The sequence below is a fragment of the Mustela nigripes genome, chromosome 1 (assembly GCF_022355385.1).
Source record: "Mustela nigripes isolate SB6536 chromosome 1, MUSNIG.SB6536, whole genome shotgun sequence".
NCBI classification, from domain to species: Eukaryota; Metazoa; Chordata; class Mammalia; order Carnivora; family Mustelidae; genus Mustela; species Mustela nigripes.
The window spans coordinates 205,472,294-205,484,554 of record NC_081557.1 but is presented as its reverse complement, the minus strand read 5'-3'; the positions used below and the strand labels follow the sequence as shown (position 1 = coordinate 205,484,554).

The window sequence follows — 12,261 nt, the reverse complement described above, 5'->3', positions numbered from 1 at the left end:
AGCCAGAGCCAGGTGCAATAGGAGGGGTTTTTGTGGTTCTCGCCAGGCGTCCCGTGCTCTGCCGCCAGGCGTGCACGTGGTCACACACACTGGTGGCACTCAAAACAGCAGGGCTTTCTTCTTGAGGTCATTCCTCTTCCAGAGGGCCAGGCGGTCAAACTCTTCCATGCTCATCCCAAACACTTCCTGGAAATCCTCGGGCGACAGGTGCCTCTGCAAACCACAGGAAAACCCAGAGGGGAGCAGTGATCAGCTCTGCAACGCGTGCTGCAAGACCAGCTCCGTGCTGCTGGGCTGTCCGCAGGCAGGATCGGTGTCCAGGCGGCCATGCCCCCCCCCCCCATGTTCCCTATGGGGCCATCTAGTTCCCTGTGTTCCCTCTGCATCCCTACTATTCCCACGCTGCAGCGCTGGTCACTGAGCCTAGAGAAAGAGACTTGCTTAGGGGCCCGACCGAACAGGACTCACACAGGGTCCTCCTGTGCACCCCCATTTGCAGAATTACCCCCAGTGGCCACAACACGAAATACCCAGCTGCCTAAGTGGGGTCCGTGCACACAGCGTGGAGCACATTCCATCCACGAGAAGCCGCGAAGGCCTGATGCACAGGGCAACGCGGTTAAGACATGCGACAGGAAGGCCGGGGAAGGAGGCTGAATGCAAAGGGCCCCAGAGTGTGTGGTTCTGTTTCTGCGAAGCTTCAGGAAGGGGCAATCCACAGGGACCAAGACGAAGTGGCTGCCAGGGGCTGGGGACGGACGGGAGTGGGGAGAGACTGCTCGACGGGCAGCATTTCCTTTCAGGGGGATGAAAACATTCCAGAACTTGATTGAGGAGGTGGCTGCACACGGGGTGAATGTGACAGGAATTTTACAATGAAAGCGAACAATTCTTGTCACTCCCACCCATGCGGTTTCCTTGACTTTAAAACAAAACTACTCATCCTAAGGGTTGTGATGGTCCAGAGAGAAACAGAGGTGAAGACATTTGGTGAACTAGGAAAAGCACAGACACCCATGCTGACTGTTCGTGGCTTCACAAAAGTCCCTATATCCGTGCGGTAGGCAGCGGGTTTTAGAGCCGGATGTCGGCGTGATCCGGAGGAGGGAACCCAGGACTGCACTCAGTCTCCTGTGAGTCACCGAAGGGCCTCCTCGTTGAATCGGGGCCCCGAATACTCAGTGCATTCATGTGCACGCACACACGGACACACAGACACACACACAGACACACAGACACACAGACACACACACATACACAGAGACACTCAGCACACACACTGACACAGAGACTCACAGATACACACAGAGACACAGACAAACGGACACAGAGATATGTGGACACAGAGATACGTGGACACACAGACACACACACACAGACACATGGACACATGAACACACAGGTACGTGGACACACATACAGACACAGAGAGACCCCCAAGCACACACACAGACACACATAGACACAGAGATGCATAGATACACACACACAGACACAGAACACACATACACACAGAGATACATAGACACACACAGAAACACACGCACACACACACACACACAAACACCCCAATCCAGCGAGACTCTGCCGGAAAGGGGCTGGCTGCCCACTGCTCTCTTGAGCTTGAGCACAGGGAGAGATCCTGGCGTGCCGCAGAAATGAACTGTCCACATGGCACGGACACCAGCATGCCATGGGGCTCACAGCCAGTCCATGGAGACACGGAATTGTCATCAGACAACAGCACCCCACTTCTAGGTACCAAATCACAACCTTCCCCATCACCGTGGGGCAACCGCAATGTGAAGAGGACAGGACAAGAGCCAAACTATGTCCCCTGCTCTCCGCACCGACCAGTGGCCTGGCTGGGACAGGATCCCAGGCCCCTGGGGGAGCAGACAGCCGGGCAGGGGATCCAGGGATTGTCCAGAGCCCGAAGCTGGCGTCGGGGGAGGGCGTCTCACTTTCTCCATGCTGTCCTCAGTGGATGACCCAAGAGATGCCCCCAGGTGGCCCTGCTGAGTAGGCGGGGACCTCCAGGCTGAGCCATTTGAGGAGGTCGTCAGGTTGGGGATACACAGGAGGGGGATGAGCGGGAGGCATGGCACCCCAGCAGTGGGAGGACAGTGCCAAGGGGGGACTGTGTGCTCAAGCCTAGGGGCCCACCCCACCCAGGACAAGGGGGACTGTGGCAGCTGGGAGACGTCCTGGGGGAGCCGGGGGAGGCAGAGAGCCCTGTCCCTGCAGGTCCCACGCAGCTCACCTGCACCCTTGGCACCAAGCTGGCCTGGGAAGTGCATCGGAAAGAGCCCAGGTCCAGTGGCCACGGAAAGGCACACCCTCAGGACCTGTACTCTGGGGACATGTGATGGAGCAGTGGCAGGAGAGAGTCGGGCAGACCGGAGGGCCAGAGGAGCTGGTATGGTGCATGCCCAGTGCCTGAACACAAGCGGGCTGCTGGGGGCGGCTGGTCTGTCCTCGGGCAGGAGGCCCGACCCAGCCCTGAAAATATTCAAGGCTGGCTCCCGCCTTTTGGGCTCCCTGTGGGGGCCCGGGGTGCGATGTGTACTTAATCTTGATGATGCAGTCCCACATTCCTGCTGCCCCCAGGAGCCCACGGCGAGCAGGGAAGACAGGGTGGGCTTAGGAGAAAGAGGGGAGCTCGCCCTGATGCGTCTCCCCTGCCACCTAGGTGAGAAGCAGCTGAGGCATTCGAGATAAACTTGCTCAGGGTCATGGGGCTTGAAACTGGGGTTGGTGTGAGAAGGAGGCCTGGGGGCTCTGGGACTTTGTGGTGAGGGTACAATCAGGAGAGGCTTCCTGGAGGAGCCGCCATCCACGGCCAGGTCTGAGCAGTGAGCCGGAGGGGCTGACATTCGAAAGGTGGAAGAGCACATGAAGACCCAGATGTGCTTCTTCCCATTTTCTAGAATCGTAACCCAAGTCAGGTCACAAGGCGCAGCTGGACCAGGATGGAGCCAGGACCGGAGTCCCAGGGGGCCTGTCTCCTGGGCGGGAGGTCCCTGCATGACACTTGCCCGGAGGGGTCGTATGTCAGCAGACCCCCAGAAAAGCACGTAGGGCCCCTGCCACCTTGCAGAAGTGGTCTCCTGAGTCTACTCAGGAGCGTAGTATCTTCCTTCACCCCGTACCTCATGGCAGGTAGGACAGGTGGGGCACAGCTCACCCCAGGGGCTGAAGCCAGCTTTCTGGCCCCAGGCCAACTCCTCTGGCCCTAGCTCCCCAGGAGGAGGGGCAGCCCAACCCCCAGGCGCTTGCCAAAGTCAGGCATGGCCAAGCTCCTTTCTGAGCGAGTAGGGAGGAAGCCCAGGGTGGGACACCTTTGTAGAGGGGTGGCTTGGCTTCATTCTGACACAGCCTCATTCCTGGAGTGCACTGGGCTCTCCAAGAAGTGCCCCTGGGGAGACCATTTCTGCAACGTGGCATACTCACATATGTGCTCACTGCTCAGACCTGGCCATGGACCGCGGCTCCTCCAGGAAGCCTCTCCTGATTGTACCCTCGCCACAAGCTCCCCACACCTCGTTCTCACACTAGCCCCAGTTTCAAGCTGCCACTGCGATGTCACTGAGGGCAGAGTTAGGGAATTGGGTCCCAGTGAGGGCTGTGGGATGATCCAGGAGGGCCCTGTTAATGGGATACCTGTGACCCAGAAGCCTCATTGCCTTATAAAGCATTAATGATCTTTCTGCCAGTCTCTTGGGACTAGAAGGGGGTTTTCTGAGGGAAACGAACCTCTGACTTCACTCTGATCTGGTGCCCTTGGTGGAGGCTCCCCGAACATGTGAGTCATAAGGACCAACCACCTGCCCGCTGCAGGAGCTCATCCGAGGAGACCTCCGACGCGCATACATCTTCCCACAGAGAGAAAAGCCATGAATGGTCGGTGTGCGAGGCACAGGCCACTCCCATAGTTACCTCCTTTCTGCAAGGCTGCAGACCTAGCTGTAGGCAGGAGATGCTTCGGTGTCACAGAGCCTGCAAAGGGCACGTTGGAACTCCGCCTGGGGGCCCAGAGCACTGTGCTCCCAGACCACTGTGCGGCTCAGCCCGGCAGTTGCCCAGAGCTTCCTATGGAATGAGGGCCCAACTCAGGCCTGCCTGAGCTATCCTGAAGCCTGGCCATCTAAGCTATCCCTTTGGTGGCAGAAATCCCCAGCTTTTTCTGGGTAACATGGGTGAAGCAGCCCATCCCGGTAGAAACACATCTCTCATACAGTCTTGGTGTCCAGTGTCAGGGAGCTCCGTGGACACCATGAGGCCCATGCCAGGACCCCGGTGTAGGAGGCAAACTGCACAATTCTCCTGCACTGACAGAGGACGGTGAGTCAGGCTGAGCTGAAAGCCTTCACTGCACCTGCTGCCATGCTCACATCCTGAGATTCTCCTCCTTTTATTGCCCCAGGAAACCCTGGCTCAGAGAGGGCATGGGCCTTGCCCAAGGTCACACAGCCAGGAAGCTGTAGGTCTGGACCAGGGAGCTTAGAGGGGGCCCAGTGGCCAGAGCCCCCCCCCTCGGGGCCATGCCCCCTCTGCCCCACGCTGTGACCAGTCTGCCCTCCTGTGGCCTTCACCCCGCCGGGCACTTCCAGCAGCCCCTCACTTCTCTAAGCTCAGTGGTTCTCCTGGGAGGGGCCCGGCTGACCCTCAGCCGTTCCTTCTGCCCATCCCATGAGGCAAGGCCAGCCCATGCACCCATGTCGGCAGCCCGGGGCTGGGGTAGGGGGCTCAGGCCGCAGGTTCGCTCAGCCTGCCTCTCCTGGGCCAGCGAGGGGCCGCTTTTCACAGGAGGACCGAGCTCATCCCCGTCATCACAACAATGGCCCCCGCTATCTATGAAGCTTGGCCTGTCTGGGGAGTGCTGCGAATGCTCCACTTACTGTCCCGTGAGCCCTCCCAGAGCCCATGCGGCAGGGAGGGGACGCAGGCCACGCCAGGTGGAGTGACATGCTGTCCAGTGGTTCGAGGCCCTGCACCACGAGGCCCTGCACACCAGGTGTCCTTGCCCACCTCTCCCACCGCCACTCTGCTCCAAGGGGGCTCTAGACCATGTCAGGATCTTTGCCACCCCAAGGCCTGCAGTGCTTTCTCTCCCTTAGCACAACGGCTCCTTCTTATCCTACATGACCCAGCTCAAATGTCGCTTCTCCAGGGAGCCTTCCCGTGTTGCCCTAGCCAATCAGGCCCCTGCTGACCTGGTTACTGATGACCTCATCCGGCTCCCAGCTCCACAAGGGTGGGCATGGGCCTGCTCCTTCAGCCCAGTCTCCCTCCCTCCCTCCTCCAGGGACGATCTGGGTTGGTCACGTGTATCCCTGAATCCAAATGTCTGTTCCCCCTATCCCTGTCCTACTGTCTCCCAACCTCCTCCCCTCTCCACGGGGTCTGCGTACCCCACTCTCCCCTGTGGTTCCCTCTTCGCTCACCATCCTCCACCCTTGCAAGCTCTGCCCCTCGGCCTGGCCTGGGAGCACTGCTCAGCCTCGGACCTGGGAGCCCCCAAGATGCCAGATTCTGGTGCAGCCCACGCCCATGCGCTGGGCACGCTCTCGCTCTCAGCGGCTGCCATCAGTCTATCAGGTTCTCACTAGACCGGTTGGATGAGTTTAAACAAAAGACACATTCTTAACTGCAGGGTCCTTCCTTTCCAGTCGCATTCTGACTTGGGTTCTTACTGCTGGGGCAAACTCAGGAGTGCATTCAGCCTCAAGGTCTGGTGGGGGCAGTCCGGAAGCCACAGACTCCCTGCTGACTTGAGCACTTGCAAACCCTGGAGAGAAGATGGCGAGTCTGGAGGGTCCTCCAGGGACTCCCTGGGCCAGCCCCCAGGCCCCGGCTGGACTAGAAGCCCCTTTTGTTCCCATTCTCTCGGTGGCTTCCCTGGATAACTACCCTTTCTGTCCCAGCCTCGCCAGGCATGGTGCCTGGCTCTTTGGCCAAACCCTAATCTTGGGGCTGCTAGGAAGACATTCTGTAGATGTGGTTCATGTTAGTAAAGTTTAGCCTCAGTAACAGGGACAGGGCGGGGGGCTCATCCCATCTGCTGGAGGCCTTGAGAGCAAAACCTGCCTGCTTCCCGGGAAAGAAATTCTGCTTCGAAGTGTCAGCTCGGGCCTGGGTCTCCAGCACATCAGCCTGCCCTACAGATTTCAGACCTGCCTGCCCCCATGACTACTCAAGCCAGTTTCTGAAAATAAATGGCCATGCTCGTGTCTGCGTGCTCCCCTCTTTATCTCCCACTGGCTCTGTCTCTCTGGAGGACTTGGCTGATACAGCGTTCTACCTACACAGCAGAATGTCCCTCAGTGAGGACTGAGGAGCAGGGCACACCGGCCAGGACATCCTGATGCTAAGTGTGCCCTTTCTTCCCCGGGATGCCATCCTCGTGCAACAAGACACTGGTGTATGAACAGAACAGTGATGTCTTCTGGCAAATGCTGGGCAGAGATGTGCAGGGAGTGGCCCCAGGATATCTGATTCTGCCCAGGGACAGTCAAGGCTCCTGGAAGCTCTTAGAAGCAAATCCTCAGAGGGTAACTTCCAAATGCAGGAAGGATGTGAGAGCCTCCAATGCATGAGGTCTTCAGGTCAGCCCTTGGGACAGGAGCCAGGGTCCAGAACCTCTAGGACAGAGAGCCCTGGATCTCAGGAATGGCACTCAGCCGGGCCCCTGATGGGTCTCCTGGGAAGCCTGCCTGCCTATCGGGGTTACATGGTTCCTCTGACCACACGTCCATACTTCCTGAGCTGCGGAGGACAGCCATTCTTCCCCCAAATGGCACCAATATCTCAGAATACCTACGGGCTCTGTGCTACGGGCTCCTATTAGGCCCCTTTCATTTTGCAAGGCTAAGCATCCTGAATTCCCCCAGCCAAGCCCCATCGTGTCTGTGATTGTTAGGGTCCCGGCACATCCCACTCCATCCAGGGACCACCAGCACAGCCACCACCCCATGCCAACACCCTGGAGTGACTCTAAATGTGTCCCTGCCCCTCGCCACACTGCACGCTCCATGACTCAGTCCTGCCACCTTGACGTCCCAAATAGTGCCCAAAACCCAAATCCACCCACTGTGCGCCTCGGCACTGCCACCACACTGTCCAAGATGCCCGCATCTCTTGCCTGGATGACTCCATTGCTTCCCAGTGTCCCTGCACCTACAGGGCCAGTCTGGGCTTCACGGTGCAGCCTGGCTGCTGTTTTGAATTACAAATCTGATCAGGAAGTCCCTCAAATTAAAAGCCATTGTCCTTAAGACTAAAATCCAAACTGCTTAACATGGCCCGAGCCTGGCAAGACCTGGGCCCATTCTTACCTTCACCCTGCTCAAGTACAGACACCTTAGCCTCCTAAAGTTCTTCCTCAAAGAGCTCCTGTGGCTTCCTGCCCCAGGGTCTTTGCACATACTGGCTGCTCTTCCTGGAATTTTCTTTCTGTGGGCCTCCCTCACCTTAAACACATGCATATATGGACACACACACACACACACACACACACACCCCAACACATTTCCTTTTACCCAGTTACTTCCTTTTTCCCAGTTAACTTTTACCCACTGTTGATGGCCCATGTTCCTCCCCTTTAGAACCCTTATCACATACTCATTTGGGTTATCAGTTGGTTGATTCTGCCTCCTGCATCAGACTGAGTCTGGGAAGGCAGAGCTCAGGCCTGTGTCTGCTCATCACACATCCCAGGACCCAGCTCAGGGCCTGAAACATAGTCATCAAATGAAGGAGAGAGTCAGCTAAGCATTCTGGGAGCAAGAGTCAAGAGCGTGACTGAGCCTGCTTCTCCCTCTCCCTCTGCTGCTTCCCTTGCTTGTGCTCACGCTGCTCCCCCCAATAAATGAATAAATAAAATCTTTTTTAAAAAGCTGATATCAGGGGGCACCTGGGTGGCTCAGTGGGCTAAGGCCTCTGCCTTTGGCTCAGGTCATAGTCCCAGGGTCCTGGGATGGAGCCCTGCATCGGGCTCTCTGCTCCGCGGAGAGCCTGTTTCCTCCTTTCTCTCTCGGTCTGCCTCTCTGCCTACTTGTGATCTCTCTCTGTCAAATGAATAAATAAAATCTTAAAAGAAAAAAGCTGATATCAAATTCCATAAACAGTATGAAGCTACTCATCAAAAATGGAATTCAGCAATTTTGGGTATTTGTGCCAAAAGAGATCAGAATCATGTCCACCAGCGTGGGGCCAACAGGAGTTATAACTTGGTGGGGGAATTCCGTGTGATGTTTGCCTTCTTCTTTGCATTTTTCTGGAGTTCTACAAGAGTTATAAAATGTTTTTATATTAAAAATAAAGCTCTCTCCCCTGAAATAAAAACATCAGGGGCCCTCCTGTCCTGCTGGGATACAGCCCCTCCTAGACCATTCCTGGCTCACCTCCCAGCTCCAGCCCAGAAGAATGTGGGACGTTCCCCACCGCTGGAAACATTTCCAGCTTGCCTTCCGGCTTGGCGGGGATGACAGGAGAGTGAATACAGAGACGCACCCTTGGGTGTGTTCTTGGAGAATGCATGATTAAACCCATGACCCTGTCCTCCGAGTTTGCTCAAAGGAAGTATTTAGAGGCACTAACCACTATTTTGCACCTTTTATCTGATATTTAGCAAAAAGAAAAGGGGGTGTCATTTAAAGGGCAACCTAGTCCCTAGAGGGAAACGGCTAGTCCTAACGAGCTCCTGGCCCCAGGCCCCAGGAACCCCGGGCATCTTGTTCTAGGCTCAGCTCTCTCCATGAGGCAACCAGCCCACAGGGCTTGGCCCTTCAAGGAACAAAAACACACAGCAAACAGGCACCCTCCAAGCTGGGGACATGACCACACGACTAACAAGGACTCCACTGAGCAGGAGGCAAAGAGCATGTCCGCTGCGGAGCAAGTGGGGACTCTCATATCTGAACCCCATACTGAGGCCTCCCAGAACCCCGTCTCCCCCACAGCAGGCACCCCGAAGATTCCCCTAAGGAATCTGATCCCAAGGCAGGACCGAGCCAGCCCTGGGGGGACCGCTCAACCCTATGAGCTGGTTAGGCCCTTTTTGCTTGAGTCACTTTGGGTCACTTGCAACAGGAAAGTTCCACATGGATGTATCTCTGCCCAAGGCTACAGCCACACCAGCATCCCCAGACCCTCTCCCACCACCGTTACTCCCACTGAGGGCTGCTGTTCCCGGCTGTGAGTGACGACCCCAGAGACCCCCTCTGTAGAAGCTGTATGTTCATCTGGAGGCGCACACATCAAGGTCAGATAGTGTGGGGAAATCGGTGGCTGACCAGCATCACTGTGAGGCTTCCTTCCTGCCTGGGGACAACCTGCAGGTGCCCCACCCCCACACCCACTCCTTGAAGCCTTTACTTGTGGGTCCCTTGGCCTGGAAAGCCCCTTCCCTGCTCTCCCTTCTTTGCTGGTGAGAGTCCTATCCCTCCTTCAAAGGCCAGCCCTGTATTTCTTCCTGAGCAGCGGACGTGCCTCCCTCCCTCTACCCCAGTGCTCCCTGCCGGGGCTGCCAGCCATCCCCTCTTAGGTGGCAGTCCCATACAGATGCGCCTGGCCTCCCGACTTTTCCTGGCAGCCCTTCCCGCTCTGGCTGGGCGCCCCTCCTACGATTCCCTCCCAGAAGGGCGGTCTGGCGACTCCCGCCCTGGCTGGACACACACTTGGCCTCAGATGTTCCCTGAGCCTCCCGGGGGGGCCCAGCCCTGGGGCACAGATGGGGGCAGGGCCAGCCCTGGGTCCCCAAGAGACTCCAGACCCCACACTACCCAGCAAAATGGTGGCTGACAGGGCTCGGGAGGGGAGATCCCGTGCAGGGACAGTGATTATCCGACAGGACGACAATGGGGGGACTGAGTCCTGCAGGTCGGCCCACGGGACCATGGCTCATTGCAAGTCCTTTCAGTCAACAAATATCATCCCAATATCTCCTCTGAGCTGACACCCTCTGGGCCTTCAAAGCCTCTACTTAAAGATGAGCTTATTATTCTCACTTGGTATGAACGTGGCCAAACGAGAGGCCAAAGATCGTGACCATCTTCTCAGTGTCAGTTCCCAGGGGAAAAACCAGCACCACCAACTCGGCATTGTCACGAAGCCTTTCTTGGCCAGAAGCACGCAGTTAGAGCCCTTGGAAAGCCATCTGTGTTGGGGCATACTCCTTAGTTCTCAGGCCCTTGAAACAGCTTGGGGCGTTGGCTCCGAGCCCACTGTGGGCCTCATGCTGCCCCCCCCCGTGGGAGCACTGGGGGTGCTCAGCGCTGATGCTGGGGACAGATGCGTGCAGAGGACCCCCCCCTCCAGGCCTGAATGTGTGCCCCCCACTCCTGGAGATGCCCTCCTACCTCCAGCCGGGTCCGGTCCACGTCCTTGGGCAGTTTGACACGAATTCGGTTGGTGACAATGAGGGCATCATAAGGATAGATCTGTGGGGAGAGGAAGCTGCAGGTTCACCCCAGGAAGCAGGCGTGGGCCGGGACCAAAAGGCGGAGCCAAAGGCCAACAGAGAAAGTACATACTTGGGCCGGCATCGGACACACACATTTCATAGGAAACCACAACAAAAGGAACTTTTAACCTGGGCAGCTGTGTGGAGGCGGGAAGAGGTCGGCGTGGCAGCGGGCGGCCCCTCTTACCTTGTATTCTGTAAGAGACAGAGCAGAAGCCACGCGTGGCTGTTTAGAAAGTGCGGGAACGCAGTCCAGCGGCAGAAGCAGTCCCGTCCTGGGGACACCACCCTCCTCCACCCCCTGCACTGGGTCGCTAGTCCTCGGGGGGCAGATTCTGTGGAAGGAACTGGGGAGCAGGAGGCATGGTCAGGAGGCTGGAGGCCAGACTGGGAGCCGGGTGCAGCACCATGTTCCTCGGGCACGATACTGTCTTCCTGGATTCCGGGCCGCCCTGAGAACGCGGCCTGCCTCGGTTTACCCACCTGAGGAGCCGACCTTGCAGGGTGGTTTGGGGGGCATTGCGGCATTGCAGAAATGGACAGTCGCGCAGGGTCTGACCCCTTGGCCTGTTACTCTCTTACCTTCTTGACCCTGTAGCTCCTCCTTTATATTCCTGAGTCCCCCACGCTTGCTTTTTAAAAGGTTTTTCTGCCAGACTAAAATTGCCATGTCAGAAAACAGACTTGTATGGATCAGAGGGCCTCTGATCCATACAAGGCACGTAGAACCCATGTAGAAAGCAGACCCCTAGGACTTGGTCCGCAAGCTGGTCTTGGGAGGGGGACCCTGACAAGGGGCCTTGGCGACATGGGCCGGTCCCCAAATTTCCCAGCGGGCCCCACACAACACCCAGACATGCCAGCTCTGAGCCACATGCAGGGGGCTGGCTGCGAGCCCCCAGAGTGAGCCAGCAGCCCACGAGTGCACGCTCCCGCATGGCACAGGGGCGAGTGAGCACCCCACCCAGGAGGGGCTCAGAACCAGCAAAGCCCAGTCAGGCTCCTGCCAGGCAGCCGGGGTCACACCAGGAGCACCAGCTTCTGGCAAGCAACCTTCCTGCTTCGAAGCCCGGGAGCCCCATGCAGCCGGGAGGAGTGGGAGGCAGTCTGGGACCTGAATTCATTTGACTCAGACCCCAGAGGCATTCTGTTGTGATGCTTCCCCCCACTTTTGCCACAGAATGTAATGGTGGGTGATGGGGTTGGCCTCAGTCCTGGTACAGGACGGCGATTCTGACACACAGCTCTCTCCCCGGGTGACCGGAGTGACCAACGGATCGGGACAGGGTCAGCTGTCCTCAAGGATGAGGAGGAGGGAAGGGAGCACATCATGTAACATAAAAATGGAAGTAACCAGGTCCCCAAGGGGTAACGAGTACCCCCATTTCCCCCCACTGCGCGACGTTCAGAGTCTTTGCCATGTGGTCCCAGAGGGGCCCATCTCAGAATTGTGGGAATGTGTAAGAGACCCCTGCCCAGCCAGAGACCCATGGGGGTCCCCGCATCTTGTACCTCGCGTGCCCCAGCTGGCATCCAGGTCTGCTCCACCAGGGGCCAGATTGGCATTCTGGAAGAGAAAGAGAGAAGGCGGCAGGAGGCAGGTTGCTGGGGCGGGGGGTTGTGCCTTGGTGCTGCCCGGCCTGGGTGGGAGGACGGTGGGCTCCCCAGAGTCCCTGGTGCCCCGGCTCTGGATGGGCCATGCTGAGACACCCTTGGCGGGTTTGCTCGCACGCCTCCCCCCTTGCCTTCCAGACCAGCACAGACCCTGCCTGGCCCAGCTCTTCTGCCCGCCTTCC

At 57.8% G+C, this 12,261-nt stretch overlaps 1 protein-coding gene across 11 annotated transcripts in view; it reads right to left on the bottom strand.

Annotated features, from left to right (window-relative positions):
* Positions 1-6: 6 nt before the first annotated feature.
* Positions 7-12,261, bottom strand: part of ABLIM2 (actin binding LIM protein family member 2) — a 133,841-nt gene continuing 121,586 nt past the window's right edge. For 6 of the 11 annotated variants that reach the window (XM_059380171.1, XM_059380187.1, XM_059380226.1 and 3 more), the window contains 4 exons: positions 11,978-12,032; positions 10,653-10,660; positions 10,362-10,442; positions 7-213 (listed from right to left, as the gene is read on the bottom strand). In XM_059380171.1, the coding sequence (XP_059236154.1) occupies positions 100-213; positions 10,362-10,442; positions 10,653-10,660; positions 11,978-12,032 (258 nt within the window). In that variant the 3' untranslated portion in view covers positions 7-99. The remainder of the gene's footprint in view (positions 214-10,361; positions 10,443-10,652; positions 10,661-11,977; positions 12,033-12,261) is intronic. The other 5 variants (XM_059380193.1, XM_059380242.1, XM_059380212.1 and 2 more) reach the window with 1 other exon arrangement.